General features: G+C 36.3%; 1 protein-coding gene across 4 annotated transcripts in view; it reads left to right on the plus strand.

The window, feature by feature from the left end:
• RFX7 (regulatory factor X7) overlaps positions 1–24,755 on the plus strand; it is a 133,026-nt gene that overhangs the window by 96,737 nt on the left and 11,534 nt on the right. For all 4 annotated transcript variants that reach the window (XM_045059273.1, XM_045059274.1, XM_045059275.1 and 1 more), the window contains 2 exons: positions 22,760–22,876; positions 24,149–24,233. In XM_045059273.1, the coding sequence (XP_044915208.1) occupies positions 22,760–22,876; positions 24,149–24,233 (202 nt within the window). The remainder of the gene's footprint in view (positions 1–22,759; positions 22,877–24,148; positions 24,234–24,755) is intronic.

A 24,755-nucleotide genomic window follows, 5' to 3' on the forward strand; every position in this document is an offset into this window, starting at 1 on the left:
AAGCCTTTCTTATAATAAAACCACAGTATTTTATTTTTATTTGTGGTAAAATGCATAAAATTTGCCATCTTAACCATTTTTAAGCATGTAGTTCAGTAGCATTAAGTACGTTAACATTGTTATGTACCACCTCCCATCCCCACAGAACTTTTCTTTTTCCCTCAGCCCCTCAAAACCACCATTCTATCTACCTCTGTCTCTTATGAATTTGACTACTTTAGGAACCTCATATAAGTGGAACCATACAATATTTGTCCTTCTGTGGCTAGCTTATTTCCCTCAGCAAAATGTTTTTAAGGTTCATCCATTATAGCATATTTCAGAATATTCGATTGTATGTTTATACCACATTTTGTTTTTCTATTCTTCCATTGATGGATACTTAGGTTGCTTCCTTTTTGGCTACTGTGAATAATGCTGCTATACAGATGGGTGTACAAATATTTTTTCAAGTATGCTTTTAATTATTTTGAGTATATGCCCAGAAATGAAATTGCTGGATCATATGGTAATTCTATTTTTAATTTTTTGAGGAGCCACCACACTGTTGTTTTTCATAATGGCTACACCATCTTATATCCTTACCAGCAGTGCACAAGATTCTTCACATCCTTGTCAGCACTTGTTATTTTCTGTGTCTTTTGATGATGGCCATTTTAATGGGTGTTAGGTAGTATCTCATTTTGGTTTGATGTATTTCCTAACTGGTTAATGGTGTTGAGTATGTATTGTACTTATTGGCCGTTTGTACATCTTTGGAGAAATGTATTCAGGTCCTTTGCCCATTTTTTAACTGGGTTGTTTGGTTTTACTGTCACTGAGTTGTAGGAGTTCTTTTTACATTCTAAATATTAACATCTCATGAGATACTCAAATTAATTATTTCTACATATAGTATACAAATATGTGCTCATTACAACAAATTGAAACAGTCTAAAAGTATAGCATCAAATAAAGATCAGTCTTTACTCTCTCCTTCATCCCACTACCTTCCTGAGAGTGTAATATTCCTACCAGCTTTATCTTTCTGTATTTCTATACATAGGAGTTATGTCAATTATTCTTAAATTTTATTTTTTTTTTAATTCAAATGAAACCATACTATACATATTGGTCTGACTTTCATCACTAAGCAGTATGTCCTAGGTAGCTTTTCTTGTCCATATATGTAGAGTTATTATATTCTTTTTTTTTAACTGCCACACAGTATTTCATAATATAAATGTTCGATGACATGTTTTTTAAGCCCTTTATTTATATTTTTCTATTAAAATAATACTGTACTCGGGGCGCCTGGGTGGCGCAGTCGGTTAAGCGTCCGACTTCAGCCAGGTCACGATCTCGCGGTCCGTGGGTTCGAGCCCCGCGTCGGGCTCTGGGCTGATGGCTCAGAGCCTGGAGCCTGTTTCCGATTCTGTGTCTCCCTCTCTCTCTGCCCCTCACCCGTTCATGCTCTGTCTCTCTCTATCCCAAAAATAAATAAAAAACGTTGAAAAAAAATTTAAAAAAAAAAAATAAATAAAATAAAATAAAATAAAATAATACTGTACTCAGAAACCTTGAATTATATATCTTTGTGCTTGTATAAAAGTAACACTGAAGTATGGAGTACTTAGAATTGTTGGATCAAAAGCTATAGTGTGGGCACCGGGGTGGCTCAGTCAGTGGCTCAGTATCTAACTCTTGATTTCGGCTCAGGTCATGATACCACATTTGTGAGATGGAGCCCCAAGTTGGGCTCCGCACTGGGCATGGAGCCTGCTTAAGAATCTCTCTCTCCCTATTAACCCTCCCCCCTCACTCTCTTTCTCTCAAAAACCAAAACTAAACAAAAAACTATAGTTTCATCATTTTTAATTTAAAATTTGAATAATTATTGTATTCTTGCCATTGTAAATCAAAAGGTATACAAGGTATATATAGAAGAAATTGTGTCTCACCTTTGCCTTTCAGCCACCCATTTTCTGTCCCCATATGCAACAATTCCAATTAGTTTCTTCTTTATCATTCTAGCAGTATTTTGTAATAGTTACAAGTAAGCACTGTTAGGTATTTTTGTTTCCCCTTTCTTTACAAAAATGGTAGCACACCGTCTACATGGTTTTGTACTTTACATTTGCTTACCCAGAAACATATCCTGAGATCTTTTCATAACAGAGCATGAATCATTAATTATATTAATATAGAATTATACCTAAATAATTATAATTACATAATCATAATGATTACTAATTATGAATGGCTGCATCTTATTCTGTGCTATGAATCACTATTCATTTAGACCACAATTGATGGACATTTAGGTTGTTTGTAGCCTTTTGATAATACTAACAATGTTGTTATGAATAAACACCAGTGAGATAAATTACTAAGGATTTGTGCTTTTTTTTTCTTTTTAGAGAGAGAGACTGCAAGAGGGGGAGAGGGGCAGAGGGAAAGAAAGTCTCAAACAAGCTTCACACTGAGCACAGAGCTCAATGTGGGGCTCAATTCTACAACCCTGGGATCATGACCTGAGCTGAAATCAAGAGTGGGATGCTCAACAGACTGAGTCACCCAAGCACCCCAGGATTTGTGCCTTAATTTTAATTTGGGTACAAATTGCCCAACACATAGAGATGTGAAATTTTCTTTAGTCTTTATTTCATTTCTTGTATCATCTCTGCTTCTTCTGACTTTTTATTGTTATTGTAAGTTTTTTTTGTGTTTTTTTTAATCTTCATGTTGGAGATTTTCTTCAGCGTGTCTGGTGATCTTTTTGTTATCTGCTTATATTTTTAAATGGCAAGTTAAAAAAAAAATCTTTAGGAATTCCATGTATAGTCAGAGCTTGTCCGCTGTTGCACTTTCCTTTTAGCTAAGCAAGCTTGAGAGATTGCTGAATGTCTCTATGTTCTCCAGGGATCATTTTTCAGAAGGATTCCTCTAAACTTCTGTTTTGGGGCACACACACTGGCTGCTGTTAGCAGTTCTGGACCCCAGACCCTGGATAGGGAAGGGGGAAATGGGACTATTCTGTTGGTAGACTTTTAAAAATCTGCACACTCACTGTACTCCCTTTTCCCCTCCCCACTACTACCCAGACTGGCTTTAGATTTCCACCTCACCTTTGCTGTCTCTGACTTCCACCTACCACCTACTCTTTTTGAGTGTTAAGTTATCCTGCCTGAAGAACTGATTCCTAGCTGGAATTCCTAGCCGGGGGGGGGGGGGGGGGGGGGGGGGGGGGTGCATTTTCAACTTATGTTAACTTTTTCTTTTTTATTTTTTTTAACATTTTTGAAAGTTTTTTTTAATGTTTATTTATTTTTGAGAGAGGATGGGAGAGAGAGAGACAGAACACAAGCATGGGAGGAGCAGAGTGAGGAGACACAGAATGCAAAGCAGGCTCTAGGCTCTGAGATGTTAGGACAGAGCCCGACGCAAGGCTCAAACTCATGAACCGTGAGATCATGAACAGAAGTCTGAAACCCAACCAACTGAGCCACCCAGGCGCCCAACTTTCTTCTTTTTTAAAGCATGTGATCTTTCTAGCATATTTGGACAGAATCCTTCTTTATTTGTTTTCGCATTTGGTAGTGCAACACAGCATATTTTTTTGTCCTGCAGACTGATCTTAACTCCCCGTAGGAACCTAGCATGTAGTAGACCCTTTGTCAGTATATTCAGCCTAAGGCTGAGTAACTTTTAGATCTCTGAGATAGTTCTATCAACAGATGGGGGCCCTACAGTAACACTGTCTTTCTCACCTCTTATTTACCCTGCAGCTCACTGCATTCTGTCACCAAACTTTTTTTAGTCAGAGATTATTAAGTTCTTTAATAATGTAAGTCAGTGAGGGGCGCCTGGGTGGCTCAGTCAGTTAAGTATCCGACTTTGGCTCAGGTCGTGATCTCATGGTTCATGAGTTCGAGCCCTGCATTAGGATCTGTGCTGACAGCTCAAAGCCTGGAGGTTGCTTCACATTTTGTGTGTGTGTGTGTGTGTGTGTGTGTGTGTGTGTGTGTGTGTCTTTCTCTCTCTGCCCCTCCCCTGCTCACACTCTGTATCTCAAAAAAATGAATAAATATTCAAAAAGAAAAAAAAAAGAAAAATACAAAACTAGCATGCTAACATTCATTATTTTACAAAACAATGGTGCTGCCAGGTAATGCAGCCTGAACTTTGCCAAGCAGATACTGCACGACCTTAACAGATTCCTAGTTTGGGGAATATCATTACTCTTTTAGATGTCTTCACTTTCTATTCATTACCATAATCATCTGCTTTGAAGAATAGCTTTGTTTTGAGGACAATTTCTCCAACATCCTATTAAACAATTTTCAAACATAACAAATGTTGAAAGAATAATATAAGAATATCCAGATATTCTCCACCTAGATTGAATAGTTTTTTTCCTATACCATGTGGAAAAAAAGCTGTGGATATACTTCTGAGGATAAGGACAATCACTTACGACCATAATACTTTTTTTTTTCAACGTTTATTTATTTTTGGGACAGAGAGAGACAGAGCATGAACGGGCGAGGGGCAGAGAGAGAGGGAGACACAGAATCGGAAACAGGCTCCAGGCTCTGAGCCATCAGCCCAGAGCCCGACGCGGGGCTCGAACTCACAGACCGCGAGATTCTGACCTGGCTGAAGTCGGACGCTTAACCGACTGCGCCACTCAGGCGCCCCAACGACCATAATACTTTTATCACGTCTAAGAAAATGAACAATTCTACAATCCATCTATTCTCTGGTTTGGGGCTATTTTTAACAGAGAAAAAACATTTTTGTCATTTTCAGAGACTGCATGTGTCTTAATGATTTGAGAACAGTGAAGCCTTACTGAGATGCAAATAGCCAGCTCATGTCCCAGCAAACGAGTCACTACCACTCCTGTCATAAAGCATCGGATTCAGATTTTTGCAGCAGTAAAAAAAACATCTCAATTACTGCATGTCATAGATTAAGAAAATTATTCACAGATGGATGAAACTATAAATTTTTGTTTTGCTTTTTAAATTTTATCTTTTGAGATATAAATCACAAATTATAAAATTCACTGTTTTAAAATTGCACAATTCAGTGGCTTATAGCATATTTATAAAGTCATGCATCATTCACCAGTAATGCCAGAATATTTTCATTCTTTCCCCAAATTCTTTATCCATTAGCAGTCATTATCTATTCTTCCTCTCAGGATCTAGCAACAATAATCTACTTTCTGGCTGTATGATTTTACCCATTCTGACATTTCATATAAATGAGACCATACATTTATGTGGCCTTTCCTACCTGGCTTCTTTCACTTGACATAATGTTTTCAAAGCTTATCTGTATTGTATTATATATCATTCCATTGTGTGAATATACCACATTTTCTTTATCCATTCATCAGTTGATGAACTTTTGAGGTGCTTCCACATTTTGGTATTATAAATAATGCTGCTGTGAAGTTTTGCTGCTCATGAAGTCTCTAAATTTTTGTATGGGCATGTGTTTTCCATTTTCAGGGGCATATACTAACAGTAGAATTGCTGAATCGTGTGTAAATTCTGTGTTTTAAGTTTTTGAGGAATTACCAAACTGTTCTTGAACAATGGCAGCACCATTTTACATTCCTACCAACAGCGTATGAGGGTTGCATTTCTCCACATTCTTGCCAACACTTGTCCATATTTCTTTATTATAGCTCTTCTAGTACATATGAAGTAATAGCTCATAGTTTTTATTTGCATTTTCCTGGTGACTGATGATGATGGGCATCTTTTCATATACTTATTTGTATATTTTCTTTTGAGAAGTATTCATTCTTTTCCCATTTTTAATTGTTACTGTTCTTTATTATTTAGTTATATTTTCTTCATATATTCTGGATACTAGAACCTTATTTCATACATTATGATTTGCAAATATTTCTCCTATGTGTGAGTTGTCTTCATTTTTTTTGACAGTGAACAAAAGTTTTTAATTGTGATTAAATCCAGTTTATTTTTTCTTTGGTTGCTTGTGCTTTTAAGTGCTTTTAAGTATTCTATGTAAAGAATTTTTGCCTGATCAGAGGTCATGGAATTTATACCGTTTTATTCTAAGTGTTTTATAGTTTTAGTTCATACCTTTGGGTCTGCATTTTTAGTTATATTTGTACACAGTGTGAGGTAGGTACCCAAATTCATTCTTTGCTCATTGATACCCAGTTGTCCCAGCATCATTTGTTGAAAAGACTATTTCTTCCCCCATTGAATGGTCTTGGCATCCTTGTGGAAAATTATTTGACCATGTATGTATGGGCTTGTTTCCAGATTCTGAATTCTGTTCCATTGTTATATATCTTTCTTTATGCTAGTCTTGCACTGTCTTGATTAGTTTAGTTTTATAGTAAGTTTTGAAATTGGGAAGTGTGAATCTTCTAAATTCGTTCCTTTTCCAGGTTATTTTGATTCCTCTGTGTCCTTTAATTTCCATGTGCATTTTAGCATCAGTTTGTCAGTGTCTGTAAGGAAAGCAGTTAGAATTTCCATGAAGATTGCCGTGCATCTGTAGATCAGTTCAGGAGTATTGCCATCTTAACAATATTACTTCTTTTAATCCTTGAACATGTGATATATATCAGCTTACTTAAGTCTTTAATTTTTTTCAAGGGTGTTTTGTAGCTTTTATGTATATACCTTACACTTCTTCTTAAAATTTTTTTTATGTTTTTATTTTTGAGAGAGAGAGAGAGAGAGAGAGAGAGAGACAGAGTGCAAGTGGGGGTGGGGCAGAGAGAGAGGGAGACGCAATCTGAAGCAGGCTCTAGGCTCTGAGCTGTCAGCACAGAGCCTGATGCGGGGCTCGAACTCATGAACCGTGAGATCATGACCTGAGCTGAAGTCAGACGCTTAAACCGACTGAGCCACTCAGGTGCCCCCACCTTATACTTCTTAATTAAGTTTATTCCTAAGGGTTGTTTGGGTTTTTTTTTTTAATGATACTGTGAATGGAGTTACTTTTTAAATTTCATTTTTGATTGTTGCTAGTGTATAGAAATAATAATTTTTATATATTGATCTTGTGTCCTTCAGTCTTGCTGAACTAGTTTGTTAGCTCTGTGATAGTTTTTTAGTACATTCCTTAGAATTTTCTGTATATAATATGTCATCTGAGAATAGAGATAGCTTTACCGCTTTCTTCCCTATTTGGCTTCTTTCCATTTCCTTGCCTAATTGCCCTTGCTGGAATTTTAGTACAGTGTTGAATAGAAATGGTGAGAGTGGACATCCTTCTCTTCTGCCCACTTTGAAAGAGGAAGATTTCAGTGTCTCACCATTAAGTATGATGTTTGTTAGCAGTCAGTCTTCCATAGATGACTTTTATCAGGGTGAGGAACTTGCATTGTGCTTCCACCTTGTTGGATGTTGACGTTTGTCAGATACTTTTTCTGCACCTGTTGAGATGATCATATCGAGATTTTTCCCCTATGCAATTAATACAGTATGTTACATTATTGATTTGATTAATTTTTGTATGTTGAATCCATCTTTATTCCTGAGATAAATCACACCTGGTCATGGTGTATAGTTTTATATATGCTGATTGATTCAGTTTGATAGTATTTTGTTAAGGATTTTTGTATCTGTATTCATAAGGACTTTTATTTTTCTTTCTTGTGATGTCTTTGTCTGATTTTGGAATCAGGGTAATGTTGGCCGTACAGAATGAATGACTTTGGAAGTATTCCCTCTTCTATTTTTATGAAAGAATTTATGAAGGATTGGTATGAACTGTTTGGTAGAATTCACCAGTGTGAGACCATCTAGGCCTAGATTCTTCTTTGTAGATACTTTTTAAATTGGTAATTCAATCTCCTTTTATAGGTCAGATTGTCTTATTTCTTTTTGAGTCCATTTTGGTAATTTATGTCTTTAGGAATTTGTCTATTTTGTGTAGCTTATCCTATCTGTTGGCGTATAGTTTTCCGTAGTATTCTCTTATAGTATCTTTTCTTTCTCTAAGGTATACCTATAAGATTAATAGTAATATTTCTCATTTATTCTTGATTTTAGTTATTTGAGTCTTTTTTCTTAAATCTTAGTTTAGCTAGAGGTTTATTAGATTTATTGATCTTTTCAAAGAATCAACTTTGGGTCTTGTTAATTTTTTTCTATTGGTTTTCTATTCCCTATTGATTACCACTCTACTCCTTACAGTGCCCTCTTTGTGCCTGCCTTAGGTTTGGCTTCCTCTTACTTTTCAAATTTCTTAATATGGAAGATTAGGTTATTTATTTGAGACCATTCTTTTTAAATGTAGGCATATGCAGCTATAAGTTTCCCTTTAAGCACTGCTTTCACTGTGTCCCATAAGTTTTGGTATATTGTGCTTCATTTCTATTCCTCTCAAAGTACTAATTCCTCTTGTTATTTCTTCTTAGTTCTATTCTTTATTGAAAGTGGAGTATTGAAATCTAAAATTATTGTTGAAATATCCATTTCTCCCTTCACTATTGTCCATTTTTGTTTTATGTGTTTTGGAGCTCTGTTCTTAGGCACATAATAGGTTATAATTATTATATCTTCTTGATTGATTAACCCTTTTATTGTGAAATAATGACTTTCTTGGTTTCTAGCCACAATTTTTGTCCTAAAGGCTTTTCCTCTGATGTTAATATAGGCACCCTAGTTCTCTTTTGGTTACTTTTGGCATGCTATGTCTTTTCTGTTCTTTTACTTTTGACTTATTTGGGTTTTTTTTTACTTTAAAACATATATGTAATACGTATCAAACATGTAGTTTGATAATATTTTATTCTAAATCCATTCTGCCTCTCCCTGCCTTTTAATTGAAAAGGTTAAATGTAAGTGAACATTTAATGTAATTATGAGGTAGGATTTCCATTTGCCATTTTTGCTATTTCCTGTATGTTTTTGTCTGTTTTTGTTCTTCGGTTCCCCCGTTACTGACTTCATATTAAATGGGTATTATACAGTGAATCATTTTTATTCCCTTGTTGTTTCTTTTAGTATATATATTTTTAAATTATTTTCATATGTGGTTATCCTAGAGATTGTAGTTAACACATTAATTTATAAAAAACTTGTTTGGATTAATACCAATTTAATTTCAAAAGTATGCAAAATCTTTCACTCCTATATGTATATGTTCTCTCCCATAACCCCATTCATCTTATGCATTGTGTACCCATCAACACAAACTTGTATTTGGTGCTTTGTGCAGCTGTCTTTTAGATCAGATGAAAGAATAAAGGACTCAGAAGAAAAAATATATTTAGACTGAATTTTATGTTTATTATATGGCTACCTTTACTGGTGCTCTTTATTTCTTCTTGTGGATTCAAGTTAGTGTTTGGTGTCCTTTCATTGAAGCTTGAATGACCCCCCTTTAGTATTTCCTGTAGAACCAGTCTGCTAGTGTTGAATTGTGATGTTTTTATCCAGTCATTGAAGTCTCTACTCAGCTTAGTGGCCAGCTATTGATTGGACAGAGATTTCTTTAAATAACTTGAACCAATAAATCTCCCAGTCTTTACCAAAGGGCTATGTGTGTGTTGGGGCATACCATAAACAGTCAAGCAATTGACAGCTCTTCTTAATCCTCTACTACGTGCTTTTGTGGAGCCTCAAGTTTAGCCAGAGGTGAGAGCTTGGGGTTTTCTAGGGTCTTGAGATGCACACAGCCCTTTGCATGTGTATGGCCTTCTAGATTCCCAGGAATAAGGTGGAGCTTTCCAAAGCTTCTATGGACGTCTTATTTACCAGTTTTTCCTTTTAAGTTTTTTGGTTAGTTTGTTGTCTGCCCAGCTGTTATCCACTGTCTTAGGCAGCCACAAAGTTAAGACATTTGCCTACAATCTTTTTAACGGTTTCCTCTCCCTACCATTCCATCCCCTCAAGGGAGAAAGCTTTTTGCAGTGGACAAAGCTACAAGACAGATCAGATATAGCCAAAAGTGGGATGGATCATCCACAGAATCCACCACAGAAGACAAATAATGACAGTTCTTTGGGATGTGGCTTTGAGCAAGCTCCAGCTGTGTTATGTTTATTCTAGTGACCACTATGCTGAACTGGGAATGTTGAGCTGTTACTTTTCAAGGCTACTGTTGGATCTTGAGGGAATCAGGGCAAGTTAAAATGATACAAAGCTGTTCTTACTGAAAATCAGCCAGTTTTCTTGGGTAAATGCTCTCTAGTTTACTGCAAGCTTTGGGTTAATTTCCAGAATTCAGAAAAGTTGATATTGACCAGCTTTGCCAGTTTTTTCCATTGTTGTATGGAGAAGTGGATTTCAGTGGCCCTTCCTTTTATTGATGTCACCAAAAGTATAAAGTTGAAATCCATGAATGTTAAAGACCCAGAAATGTTATTTGTAGTTCTAACTGCCACACTTTATTGAAAAGTTAACTGAAATGAACCAGCAAATGAAATAGCCATTTTAATCATAAGAAATAAAAACTATTCACCTGGCAGATGAAACCCTCTATAAAGACTTTCTTTAAAAGTTTATAAAAAGTATAAACTATAAAAAGGACTCCTTCCAAATTGTATTTGATATTTCCCTTTGCTATAGAATGAAGTCCAAAACTTTTATTTTTCAGAGAAAGGCATAATTATATAGTAGAGAAAGATTAGACTTTGAAACTAGCCACATCCAAGTTTGAATCCTAATTTAGACATATGCTGGGGTTTGTAGTTGCAGGCAAGTCCTTAACCTTTAGTGTCAATTTGCTTTCTATCCCTCTGTAAAATACCATACTATTTTTATTAAGGCTTAAAACTATATCTGTAAAATGTTTATCACAATACTCAGAACATAGTAAGCCCTCAATATATGGCAGCAATTGTTATTATTCAGACTCATCCACAATCCAGCATTTTGGCCGTAGCTGCTACAAATCTTATTTTGTATAAGCCTTTCTTCCCCCTTCTTCCTTTTTCCCATTATTTATCCTACACCTTAGCTATTTTGTACCTCTTGAGATTTTAAAAACACAGCCTGCTCTTTTCATTTTTTGTTCACATTTTGTCCTCCACATGAAACAGATCTGCCTCACCCCCATCCCACCCTACCACTCATATGATAAATCTGCTTTTTTTCTAAGGCCCAATTTAAATCCACTTTCTCCATATACCATTGTACCCTTAATTATTTAAATTAAATGACTCCCGAGGCGCCTGGGTGGCGCAGTCAGCTAAGCGTCCGACTTCAGCCAGGTCACAATCTCGCAGTCCATGGGTTCGAGCCCCGCGTCAGGCTCTGAGCTGATGGCTCAGAGCCTGGAGCCTGTTTCCGATTCTGTGTCTCCCTCTCTCTCTGCCCCTCCCCCGTTCATGCTCTGTCTCTCTCTGTCCCAAAAATAAATAAACGTTGAAAAAAAACATTTAAATTAAATGACTCCCTTTTCTGTGATCACATGGCACCTTATATATATTTCTGTCATAGCATCTTATTTACAATATTTATTGTAGCTTGTATTGAGGTATAACATACACACTAAAAATTGTACAGATTTTAAGTGTACAACTTGGTAAATTTTCACAAAGTGAGTACACTCATACTGCGAGCATCCGGATCAAGAAACTGAGCATGACATCACCATCATCCCAGAAAGCCCTCTGGGTCCCCTCCTAATCACTCTCTTCCCAGAACCACCACCCTAGCCCTACCAAGAGTAACTGCTCTCCTGGCTTCTGACACCACAGATTAGCTTTGTTTATTTTTTAATATTATATGAATGAGATTATACAATAATTTTTTTAAGGTTTATTTATTTTTGAAAGAGAGAGAGAGACTGACTAGCACACATTAGTGTGCTAATGGGAGAGGGGCAGAGAGAGAGGGAGACTCAGAATCTGAAGCAGGCTCCAGACTCTGAGCTGTCAGCACAGAGCCCAATACGGGGCTTGAACTCACGCACCATTAGATCATGACCTGGGCTGAAGTCAGATGCTTAACCAACTGAGCCACCCTGGCACTCCTATACAGTAATTTATTATCTGTGTTCTTTTTTATTCAACATGTTTGTAAGATTCACGCATTTTGTTTCACATGGTTTTGGTTCCCTCATTCTAATAGCTGTTCACTATTCCATTTATGAATATATACCACCGTTTCTTTGTTCATTTTATTGTGTGTGAACATGAGGGATTCCCCCCCCACTTTGGGTTTCCATTTGCATTTCCTTGATGACTAAAGTTGAGGGGGTTTTTATATGTGTTTTTAGCCAATTGGCTCTCTGCTCTTGTGGAGAATGTATTTGTCTTTGTCCATTGTTCTCATTAAAGGCAGGTTAAATATATCTCTTTTATTTCCTGCTGACATAGTTTATAGAAGAATGCCATACTGTATAGTATCTTATGTGTTTATTGGTGTGAGATTTTATGTAGCAAATCAATTTGGGAACTGATCGGTGTCTTAAGAAGGAGCCTTTTGAAAATTAGCAGTGCCACCAGTCATTATGTATTAAATACTCATTATATAAAACTGCTTGGCTCATCAGTGATATAAAGAATCACTCAATAATCAATTACCCTTGTACATCATTTTTACCTTTCTGTTCCTTAGTTTCCTCATCTACAAAATGGTATGATTGTACAAGATGATGTTGGAGGTTATTGGTGTGTTGTTGTTTTTTTAATGTAGACAACCTTGTTTTTGTCCAGATTTATCCTCTTACTAACAGGATTTTAAGAAATGTTTGAAACTATTGAAGAACTGTTAGTATAGTAAAATTGGATTTTGATGGAAATTTAGAGAAGAGAGATGGTTAATCAGGAATTCATTGGGTCAAAGCATTGCTTCAGTGTTTTGTTTGTTTTTTAAAGTTTATTTATTTGAGAGAGAGAGAGAGAGAATGTGTGCATGAGCAGGGGAAGGGCAGAGAGAAAGAGAGAGAGGGAAACAGAATCCCAAGCAGGCTCTGCATTGTCAGCGTAGAGCCAGATGCGGGGTTTGATTTCACAAACTGTGAGATCATGACCTGAGCTGAAATCAAGGGTTGGATGCTTAACTGGCCTGAGCCACCCAGGTGCTGCATGCGTCCATGTTTTTGTTCATTCTTAAACTGTAGGCAGTTACTATCTGTATTCATATAATCTGAACATTTTATGTTAGAAGAACTGAAAACTGAGACAATTGAAAAATAAACATAAGGGTACCACAGGAGCACTGCATACAGAATGTTATCAGCATATGTATATATTTATGTGTGTACACTTGTTATTTTTTTATATATATAGTCTATTTTTAAAAAAAGATACAATACAAATTGACCAAAAGAATAGTTGTTTTAATTTTTTTTTTTAACATTTATTTATTTTTGAGACAGAGAGAGACAGAACATGAATGGGGGGAGGGCCAGAGAGAGAGGGAGACACAGAATCGGAAGCAGGCTCCAGGCTCTGAGCCATCAGCCCAGAGCCCGATGCGGGGCTCGAACTCACGGACCATGAGACCGTGACCTGAGTGAAGTCGGACGCTCAACCGACTGAGCCATCCAGGCGCCCCAAGAATAGTTGTTTTAAATGGCTCTTTCATAAGCAACAGTGAGAAATCAAGCCTTTCTTAAGAAATAATAAAAGAAATATTTCCTTTTTTACTGTGATTAAATAGTTAAGGACACAAATTTTTTTCCCTTGGGATTATTATCTAAAATCATGGGTAATAAGCCCATAAAAAGGAAAGGCAAGTTGAAAGGGAAGACCTGGGTAATAAGGTCATACATGATTATTTGCTTTATATATACATTATAATTTAACTCTTCTTAAAATTAACGTTGTTGACTTCAAACAATCTTTTAGATATATTGTTCATTATGTAGTTATTTACCACAAAAATAAGGTTACCTGAATTTCAACAAGTGGTATTTTATCTTAGTCTAAACTTGGCTTAATAGTACTACTAACAGCTCTAAATTCTCTCCAGGGTTTAGATTAGAGACACCATAACTAACCTAACAAACGTACACAGCCCTTTTCCAGCTCTGCTGTCCTCTGTTACAGCAAACCATTGCACTGTGCACTTCTCCAGTGTTCTCCAAATGTCCTTGCCAAATGCGAGAGTCCAGCAGACTTCACTTGTGCCTCAGACTTAGCTGTGTAATATTGTTCTACCCAGAATGTGGAACACTAAGAAAAATCAAATCTGTTTATGATCAGGTTTAGGTACTTTCAAAGAGTTTTCTCTCCAGAGTCTCAGGAGCTAATTGTACCTTAAACATATTAGAGAATTTCAACAACTGTTCCACTTTTCAAAGGCTCAAGCTAATTAGATATTTGGCCATATTACTTTCACCTCATTTGTCTTCAGATTACCTGGCAAATGTATTGTGTGATTAATACTTTTAAAGCAATATAACTGTACCCAGCAGTATAACTGGGACCTCTCTAAATTCCTCTACCTTTTGTTACCATCTATAATACATGAATGTTAAGCCTCACCAAAACAATAGTGTGGATCTTGTTAAGAAAAGGGGCTTTTAGTAGAAAATCAGTAATTTTTAATAAATTCTTCTCTTTGGGCATGTCTGGCTGGCTCAGTCAGTACAGCATGCAACTCTTGATCTTCAGGTTGTGAGTTTGAGACCCACGTTCGGTGTAGAGATTACTTTAAAAAAAAAAGTTAAAAAAATACTTCTCTGTATAAATGTTAGAAAAAAATTCAATGACATAATTTTGGTTGCCTTCCAAGCATTCAGTTTGCTTGTAGTTACTAATTAACAATATTTCCCATCTGTAAGATCAGCTGGATAACTAAATTCTTTCCAGATTTACCTCTCTATGTAAGTTCTTCATCTCTAAAATGTGTATGTATAATAAAAATAACTGAGGAAAATGGTACATGATGGTGATGTAGGAAGATCCTGAACTCCCCTTGTCCCACAGGCGCACTGACTCTACAGCTACATATGAACAGTTTTCCTCTAAAAAAAAAAAACTAAAGACTGGCTGAGTGATGACTACACATTGGACAAATGAGAAGAAAACCACATCCAAGCAGATAAAAGGGCCTGGAACAGAGTCTCACCATAAACCCCACTCTCAGGTGACCCATAATCAGGAGGGAACTCAAAACCCAGAATTCCTCCATGAGGAGCAAAGGATTTGAACACCACATTGGGCACCATAACTTTTAAGACTTAAACTTGGGAGATGAGCTCCCAAAGTATCTAAGTTTGAAAAGCAGCAGGGCTTGTGTCTCAAGATCCCTAAGACTAGTGATCTGTGACACGGCTTTTATTTCTTCAAATAAGAAATAATGGCTGAAAACCTTCCAAATATGAGGAGGAAACATACCCAGATCCATGAAGCCCAGAGAGTTCAAATTAAGATGAACTCAGAGACCCACCCAAGATACATTATAATTAAAATGTTTAAAGACAGAATTTTTAAAGCAGCAAGACAAAAGCAACTTGTTATATACAGGGGAACTCCCTAAGACTATCAGATCCATCAGCAGAAAATTTGCAGGCCAGAAGAGAGTGGCAGGATATATTCAATGTGCTGATAGAAAAAAATTTCCAACCAAGAATACTCTACCTGGCAAAGTTATCTTTGAGACTTGAAGGAAAGATAAAGAGATTTCCAGAGAAATAAAAGCTAAAGGATTTTATCACCACTAAATTGGCCTTAAAAGAAATATTAAAGGGACTTCTTTAAGCTGAAAAAACACAAACTAATAACAAGAAAATGTATGAAAGAGTAACTCTTGGGGCGCCTGGGTGGCGCAGTCGGTTAAGCGTCCGACTTCAGCCAGGTCACGATCTCGCGGTCCGTGAGTTCGAGCCCCGCGTCGGGCTCTGGGCTGATGGCTCGGAGCCTGGAGCCTGTTTCCGATTCTGTGTCTCCCTCTCTCTCTGCCCCTCCCCCATTCATGCTCTGTCTCTCTCTGTCGCAAAAATAAATAAACGTTGAAAAAAAAATTAAAAAAAAAAAAAAGAGTAACTCTTACTGCAAAAGTAAATATATAGTAAAAAGGTAGTAATCACTAGTGAAGTTTCAAAGACAAAAGTAAAAATAACTGATTATAATAATTAGTAAAGGATGTATATAAGACAGAAAGATGTAACATAAAAATATAAAATGTGGAAGGTGAGCTTTAAAATGCGATCAAGGGGCGCCTGGGTGGCTCAGTCGGTTAAGCGGCCGACTTCGGCTCAGGTCATGATCTCACGGTCCGTGAGTTCGAGCCCCGCGTCGGGCTCTGTGCTGACAGCTCAGAGCCTGGAGCCTGTTTCAGGTTCTGTGTCTCCCTCTCTCTGACCCTCCCCCGTTCATGCTCTGTCTCTCTCTGTCTCAAAAATAAACGTTAAAAAAAAATAAAATGCGATCAAACTTAAGTTATAAACTTAGACTATTGTAGGTATAAGTTGTTATATGTAAGCCTTCTGGTAACCACAAAGCAAAAACCTATACTAAATGCTCATATGATAAAGAGAAAGCAATATAAGCATACCACTAAAGAAAGCCATAAAACCACAAAGAGAGTGAGGGAAGAAGAAAAGAACAGAGAAGAACTACAAAAACAGCCAGAAAACAATCAACAAGATGACAGTTAAGTACATACCTATCAATAATTTATTTCAGGGATACAAGAGTGGTTTGCTGTCTTCAATCAACAGGTGATAGGCCACATTAATAAATTGAAAGATAATCGTATGATTAACTCAGTAAATGCAGAATAAGCATTTGACAGAATTCAATATCCATGATAAAAACCCTCAACAAAGTGGGTTGAGGGAATATATCTCAACATAATAAAGGCCATATATGACAAGTCCACACCTAACATCACACTCAACAGTGAACTGCTGGAAGCTTTTCCTGTAAGATCAGGAACAAGATGTGGATGCCTACTCTCACTACTTTTCAACATAGTATCGAAAGTCATAGAGTAATTAGGCAAGAAAAAGAAATTTAAAACATCCAATTTGGAAAAGACATTTGCAGATGATGTCTTACTATATATCAAAAACCCTAAAGACTGGGTCAGCGAGCTGTTAGAGCTAATAATGAATTCAGTAATGTTGCAGGTTACAAAATCAATACACAAAAATCTGTTGTGTCTCTAGACACTAATAATGAACTATCAGAAGTTAAGAAAACAATCCTATTCATAATTGCATCAGAAAGAGTAAATTCCTAGGAATAAATTTTGCTAAAGAGATAAAAGACCTGTGTACCCTCAAATACAAAACATAAGGAAAAAATTGAAGACACAAGTGAAAAGATATTCCATGCTCATGGATTGGAAGAAATAATATTGTTAAAATGTCTGTACTACCCAGAGCAATCTACATAGTCAATGCAATCCCTATTAAATTTTTAATGGCATTTTTCACAGAAATAGAATAAAGAATCCTAAAATTTGTATGGAACGACAAAAGGCCCCAAATAGCCCAAATCATCTTGAGATGAAAGAACAAAGCTGAAGACATCACACTCCCTGATTTCAAACTCTGTTAACAAAGTAACAAGTAATCAAGACACTATGGTACTGGCATAAAAACAGAAAAATGGATCCATGGAACAGAGTAGAGAGTTCAGAAATAAACCCATACATATATGGTCAATTAATTTATGACAGAGGAAGCCAAGAATATACAATGGCATAAGGACAGTCTCTTCAATAAATGGTGTTGGGAAAACTGGACAGCGACATGCCAAAGCATGGAAACTGGACTCCTATCTTAGACCATACCCAAAAACCAACTCAAAGTAATTAGAGACTTGAACATAAGACCTGAAACCGTGAAACTTCTAGAAGAAAATATAGGTCTTGGCTTTGATCTTTGATCTTTGATCTCTGGCACCTTAAGTAAAAGCAATAAAAGGAAAAATATACAAATGAGACTACATCAAACTAAAATCCTCCTTCACAGCAAAGGAAAGTCAACAAAATACAAGAGCAACCTACTGAATATGAGAAAATATTTATAAACTATCTATCATAAGGGGAAAATATGCAAAATTTAGAATTCATACAACCCAATAGCAAAAGGCAAACTGATTAAAAACTGGGTAGAAGATCTAAACAGACATTTTTCCAAAGAAGACTACAGGTGGCCAACAGTTATATGAAAAGTTGCTCAATATCATTAATCATTTGGGAAATGCAAATTAAAACCATAATGAAGTGTCACCTCACACCTGTAAGAATTGCTATTCTCAAAAGGACAAGAAATAGCAAGTGTTGGCGAGGTAGTAAGAAAAGAGAATTCTTAGTGCGCTGTTGGTGGGAATGTAAATTGGTGCAGCCACTATGGAAAATAATATGGAGATTCTTCAAAATGTTAAAAATAGAACTGCCATATGATCTAGCAGTTCTAGGTACTTATCCAAAAATGAAAACACTAATTTAAAAGGATATCTGCTCCCCCATATTCATCACAACACTATTTACAATAGCCAAGATATGAAAACAACCTAAGTGTCCTTTGATGGATGAATGGATGAAGAGATTGTGGTACATACACACACAAGAATATTATTCACTAGAGAAACAAGTGAAATCTTGCCAGTTCAGGCAATATGGATGGAGCTTGCGGGCATTATGCTAAGTGAAAATAGAGAAAGACAAATACAGTATCATCTCTCTTATATATGGAATCTTAACAATTTAAAAATAAAAGAAAGTTGGTACAGGGAACTGACTAGTGATTGCCAAAGGCAGGGAGGGGTTCAGGAGGGTGGGAAAAATGGGTGAAGGGGATCAAAAGGTTTTTAAAAAAAAGAATGAATCAAGGGGCACCTGGGTGGCTCAGTTGGTTTAGCATCCAACTTTGGCTCAGGTCATGATCCCATGGTTTGTGACTTCGAGACCTACATCAGCCTCTATACTGACATCTGAGAGCCTGGAGCCTGCTGCAGATTCTGTGTCTCCCTCTTTCTCTGCCCTTCCCCTACTTGTGCACGCTCTCTCTCTCTCAAAAATAAACATTAAAAAAAATTAAAAATAAAAAAGTGTGGATCTTGAAATCATTCATGAAGACACTAACATGCCACGAATTGTAGCTCACAGCTGAGAATGTGCCAGTCAGAATTTTTGCTACACAAAGTAAATCTATCTTCTTAGAAATAGTTATGCTCTATAACATTTTCTATACATCTAATGCTGTCTTCCTTGATTTTTTACCTGGTAGTGTATCACACTTTTCTTGTTTTTTGCATCACACTTTTTATAGGTAGTAATGTGCTATTGCAGTGAGACAGCTTAAGTGCATTTTAGAGACTAGACTCCTGTATCACCATCCTTATCAATTGACATTTATTGAATTCTGGTACTATAAATAATGTATATATATTTTACATGCAGTGAAATACGTGTACATGTTTTCATATAAATTATGCTAAGACCATTTTCTTTTACATCTATAAGAAAACAGGAGTTCCTGTATAATATAATGGTTTTGAAACTTCATGTCTTACAAGACGATAAAAACAACTCTGCTGGGGGGGAAAAATACCCTGCCTCAAGGTCACTGAGAGAATTAAATAATGTAATGCATACAAATCACTCAAAAATGTCCAGGTATGTTAAGGTATCCTAAGGCTGTATTTTTGCCACTAGTATTTTTGACTAGTTTATATTTTTGTACCTTTAAGCATTGTGTAACTTACATAGTTAATTTATAAATGATATGAATAAACATTGAAGATTGACTCGCTACCAAGGATTTTGAGTGATGTGTTGCTGAATGTTAGGCTTAATTTCAAAGATTGAAAAGCATATTTTTAAAAAAAAGAGTGAGACCAAAAACAAACCCCCCCAAAAAAATCTCATTTTAAGAATTGCATTACGGTATTAGTTATCCTGTGAACAGAACATTGTTCCTTCCCATTGTTTTAAGTGTTAGGTAAATATAATCTGACACTGAGTTAGATATTAACTGACACCATATCTTGCCTGATCAACCCGCAGTTAAAATTATGAACCAGGAAAACTAGATGGAAACTAACCAAAATCTCCACATGGGCTGGAATAACCTATAGCTGGTTTCAAAATTATGAATAGGTAACCTAAAAATATTTACTGATTAAAGTGAAATCATTGAATATGTCTTCCCAATGGAGAATGGGCTCTAATAATGAAATTCTTTTTCTTTGAAAATTAGAACCACTTAAAATTGAATAGGCCACCTCACAGTATAGAGCCGTCTCTATCAGGGGAAGTGTTCACATTGTCATACTGATGTAACCATCATGTATGAGCATGGTCATTTTCACATCCAGCAGGAAATTAAACCATACAACTTCTGAATGTATTGCCAGTTCTGAGATTTCATAAAATTAAATAAATCTATGACCTATTTCAAGTATGGTTGCTTTTAAATTTTTTTTTCAACGTTTTTTATTTATTCTTGGGACAGAAAGAGACAGAGCATGAACGGGGGAGGGGCAGAGAGAGAGGGAGACACAGAATCGGAAACAGGCTCCAGGCTCCCAGCCATCAGCCCAGAGCCCGACGCGGGGCTCGAACTCACGGACCGCGAGATCGTGACCTGGCTGAAGTCGGACGCTTAACCGACTGCGCCACCCAGGCGCCCCAAGTATGGTTGCTTTTAATTGGGGGCTCTCTGTGTTCTCTTTGACATATAAGATGTCAACTGCAGAATTTTTAATCATAAGCAGTTTTATTCTTAACATTATCTACTATTTGATTCAGGAAGAATAATTTGAGCTGTTTATGTCTACAAGGTACTTATTTATCCACTAAAGAGTATACTAAAGATAAGGTCATTGTAAAAAAAAAAAAAATCAATCTTCCTAAAGGGGAATTCCTCTCTTCTAATGGAATAAATAAGAATCAAAAAACATGAAATGGGGTGGTCATATTCCAAAGTTACACTCAGGATTTGACAAGCACATTTTGCATTGATCATCTTGGTATTTAACTTTGCCAACCTTTGACACATCCCTTCCACCAAAGCAAAAAATTTCGGTATACTAATATAATGAAAAAAACATGAAAACTTAAGTCCCAGAGGGAGAATAGAGTGGATATATTACATCTCTTATTAGACTCATTGTCCTGCTTTTCTTTATCTGGTGTCAGTTCTTTTAGGCATATATATATGCCAATGCCATCACAAGAGCCTAGTGGGCAGTGTTTTCTTTATTGCCTTTTTATGTGTTTTTTTTAAGGTTTTTTTGTTTTAAGTATGATGTACTTAATGTCATATTAAGACTTAATGGGACCTCTTAAATCTTCTTAATGCGGACAATACAGTGGTGAACCACATAGATATGGTCACTGCCCTGGTTGCACATATAGCCTAATGGAGGAGAAAAACGATAAGTAAATCAGCTGTTACATAATTATTATAAGTCATGAAAGGAAAGAAACAGAGCACACTCTTAGATAATATGGTGAGGGTGTCACAGGAGAGCGCTGCTTTAGATAAGTGTTGTTAGAGACACTTTTGAAATAACATTTGAGCTGAGACTTGAAGAATAAGAAAAATAATCTTTTCAGGTTATGTCAAGTCCCTGAGGTGCAAAAGAACCAACCTCATTTACATTTTCTTTCTGTGCTTATTTAAACCATAAAAATAACTGATTTAACTTGCTACTGAAATGGTTATGATTTGATGCAGTTCATTTAAATTGTCAGCACCCCAAAATACTCACCTCTTCATTTTGTACCTTAAACCTGACCCCTGAACCACTCAGAGTGTAACATGTAGTCTCAAGTTAAATATAACATATTAAATCTCACCCAGTTTGGCTTCTTAAATTCAGGTCACTTTAGGAATGTTGCCAGTGTATTCAGCAGTTTACAAGAACTGAAGTCCCAGTTAACATTATACCCTGTTCACAGTCCTTCCAGTTGTTTTCCTTTGTTTCTTCTTCCCAAATCTCTTTTTGGCTCTTAGCTGCATGGCTTCATCAAGAAGCTGCTCTGGTCCATGCTGAAATTAGGGGTGAGGTGGGGAAATTTGATGGGATTACTTTGGAATTCCTCTTGACTTCCTCTTTGGTGTTTCTCAGGTAATGGTTCTCTCAGAGGCCAGCAGTTATGAGCAAGGCTTTGGTAGCCAGGACAAGATGTGGGCCTTGACCTGCTGCTGAACTGGTAGAGGAGGGATTGGCTTTGTACCTATGACTGGCAGGTCTAGAGAAAAACAGAATACCTGATTCCAGTAGTAGTTAAGACTTGGCTTGTTTCCCTGTTCCCACTTGAAGTTACTGCCTTACAAAGTACTTTTTTCCTGGCAATAATAAAAGTGGTAGGGGTGAAGAGAGAACACTGGACCTTGGAATTTCTCTGTGCCTTCATTTTTTTCCCCCTTATCAGTAAAATGAGAGTGTTGGTATAGATGATCCCTAAAGTCCCTTTTAGGTCTAATATATCATGTTTCTCTTTTAAGCCATATAGTTTTGTTTCTGATGTCTGACTTACATAATGTGTATATTGGGAATTATCTCCCTATATATTAACTTGATACATATGTGGAAATGTCGAGTCCTACTGGTTGAGCTGGATATGCTCATTTCAGAGTGCAGGGCTGGATTGTAATTGGAAAACTTTGTACCACCAGTATCTCTTACTACAAGTTTTTTGTATGCTGTTGAAAGCAGTGGTATTGTATACCGAGGATGAAAGAAGCTAACTAAACCTGAGTTATCCTCCAAAGAACAATCAATAAAAATTGTGGTGAATGACTTGAAGATGTGGTTTTTTATTTTGTCAGAGTAGTCAAATTGTATTGAAATAGCACTGTCCTATGTATTCTGAATTTTTTTGCTCTAAATTGGTACCTCCTTCTTTTGCAGGAGCTATTGCGACAATCTTGGTTACCATCCATTAAGTGCTGCTGATTTTGGAAAGATCATGAAAAATGTCTTTCCAAACATGAAGGCACGTCGCCTGGGCACAAGAGGCAAATCTAAATATCCTTTACCAGAATGGTTTTTTTAGTGATCTCTTTAGTAATCACTTATTACAGAACATCTGCTGTTGTAGTTCAACTAGCAACTATATTTAGAAATAAATTTAAGTCAACAGATACAAACAACTCTAAAGCTCTTAGTAGAATAATTGCAAACATTATTTTCCTGGCTATATATCAAACTGCCAGAGAAATAACTAATAGTGGTTTTAGGATTTTGATAGATTTCACCTTGTTCTGTCATTCTCGTGTGTTCTTACTGGTCTGATCTCCTTTTCTTCAATAATAAGAATTAACTGAGACATGCCAGAGTGCAGCAGTAGTAAGTCATATCAATAAAAGTGGAGAAAGATGTTAGCTGTCTTCTTCCTGTAATTTTGAAACGTAGGGATCTTCTTGGCAAAATGTACAACATTCAAGAAAAATTCTTGTGGAATTTGTACTGGAAGATTATATTCTCTTTAAAGTATTTTTCAGCCAACCATTTAAAGCCATATTAAAATTAAAGCCAGAGCATACAAAATGTCCCTCTTGTGACAGAGAAATGCTTAGTAGCAAACAGAAGGAAATGAAGATTAAGAACTTATTAAAGTCTTTCCTTCTCTTGGAAGAAGATTGTAAAATAGAGGGTCTCTGTATTAGAAAAACATTATTTCTCATTACTTAGCCCTTGGTCTTTTTCAAAGCACAGAAGCTCACTCCTGTGGAGATGAGAGGAAAGGGGAAGGAAGGGGCACTGCTCCAGGTGTTCTCTAGCCACTTGTTGCATGACCCATCATTGTTCCCTGTGTACAAACAAAAATGTCTTGATGGGTCTTTGGCATGTTACAGGTGATAATCCTGTGTGTTTCAGTGGAAAAAGAACTGAAAAGGTTAAAGCCCTTGTGACACTCTTTAAGAGTTGTTTTTGTCCCAGTGCCCTGGGCTAAAGTTTCCCTCTGGTGTGCCAGGTTTCCATCTGGATATTCCTTTCCTTCTGACCTGTTTGTTGCTGGTGGTTGGCACAGCCTATTAGGAACATTTATTCATAAAATTTATAACAGATGAAAATCATTTTGTTTCATTTAAGACAGTAACATTCTGCAGACTATTTCAGTTTGAAAAGAGTGAAAGTGTCCTGAGTTTATAATATTATGGTTGCTCTTACCGAAGAACTCTGAAAGTAGTTGTTATCTCATGTTGATTGTATTCTTATGTATGGCTACTTCTCAAATGCTAATTATATAAGCAGTTCATTTAATTTAGAATGCTTTAGACCTTAACTGTTTATTACATATTGCTACAGTGGACTAAGGAAAAAAGCCTTTGTTCACATGCCAACACTGCCCAATCTTGATTTTCACAAAACTGGAGATGGGGTAAGAATTCTGCCTTTTCTTTTTGCTAAGTAGAGTCATGCCTTATTTTCAGCATTGAAAAGCATATTGCATAGTCTCCTTTTGATAAAACCAGGGACCAGGAACTATGCCTTTTACAAAATATGTAAGACAAAAAATTTAACAGTGGCTGAAAAATGTTAAAATATCTGACTGTGACAACATGGCTCATGAAATTAGAGGTAACAAAAATCTAAACTGGTTTCTAGATACATCCATGATATATATTGACAATAGGTATATTGTCAAGAGGAGAGATTAAGGTGTAGGATAATATATATATATATATAGTATGAATGTCTTTTTTTTTCCTTTTTGATTTACTTATATATTTATCTAATACCACCTTGGTGTACAAAAGACTTGGGGTGGCCAAAAGTATAAAGAAGACAAAGTATATAGCTAGTGGCATAGTTTGTTTTATTGATGTCAGAAGAGGCTTTTAGAAAGATTCACAGTATCTCTTAGCCTTCATATATGTTTAACAACCATTTAAATGTTGTA

The sequence above is a fragment of the Felis catus genome, chromosome B3 (genome assembly GCF_018350175.1).
Source record: "Felis catus isolate Fca126 chromosome B3, F.catus_Fca126_mat1.0, whole genome shotgun sequence".
Classification (NCBI taxonomy): domain Eukaryota; kingdom Metazoa; phylum Chordata; class Mammalia; order Carnivora; family Felidae; genus Felis; species Felis catus.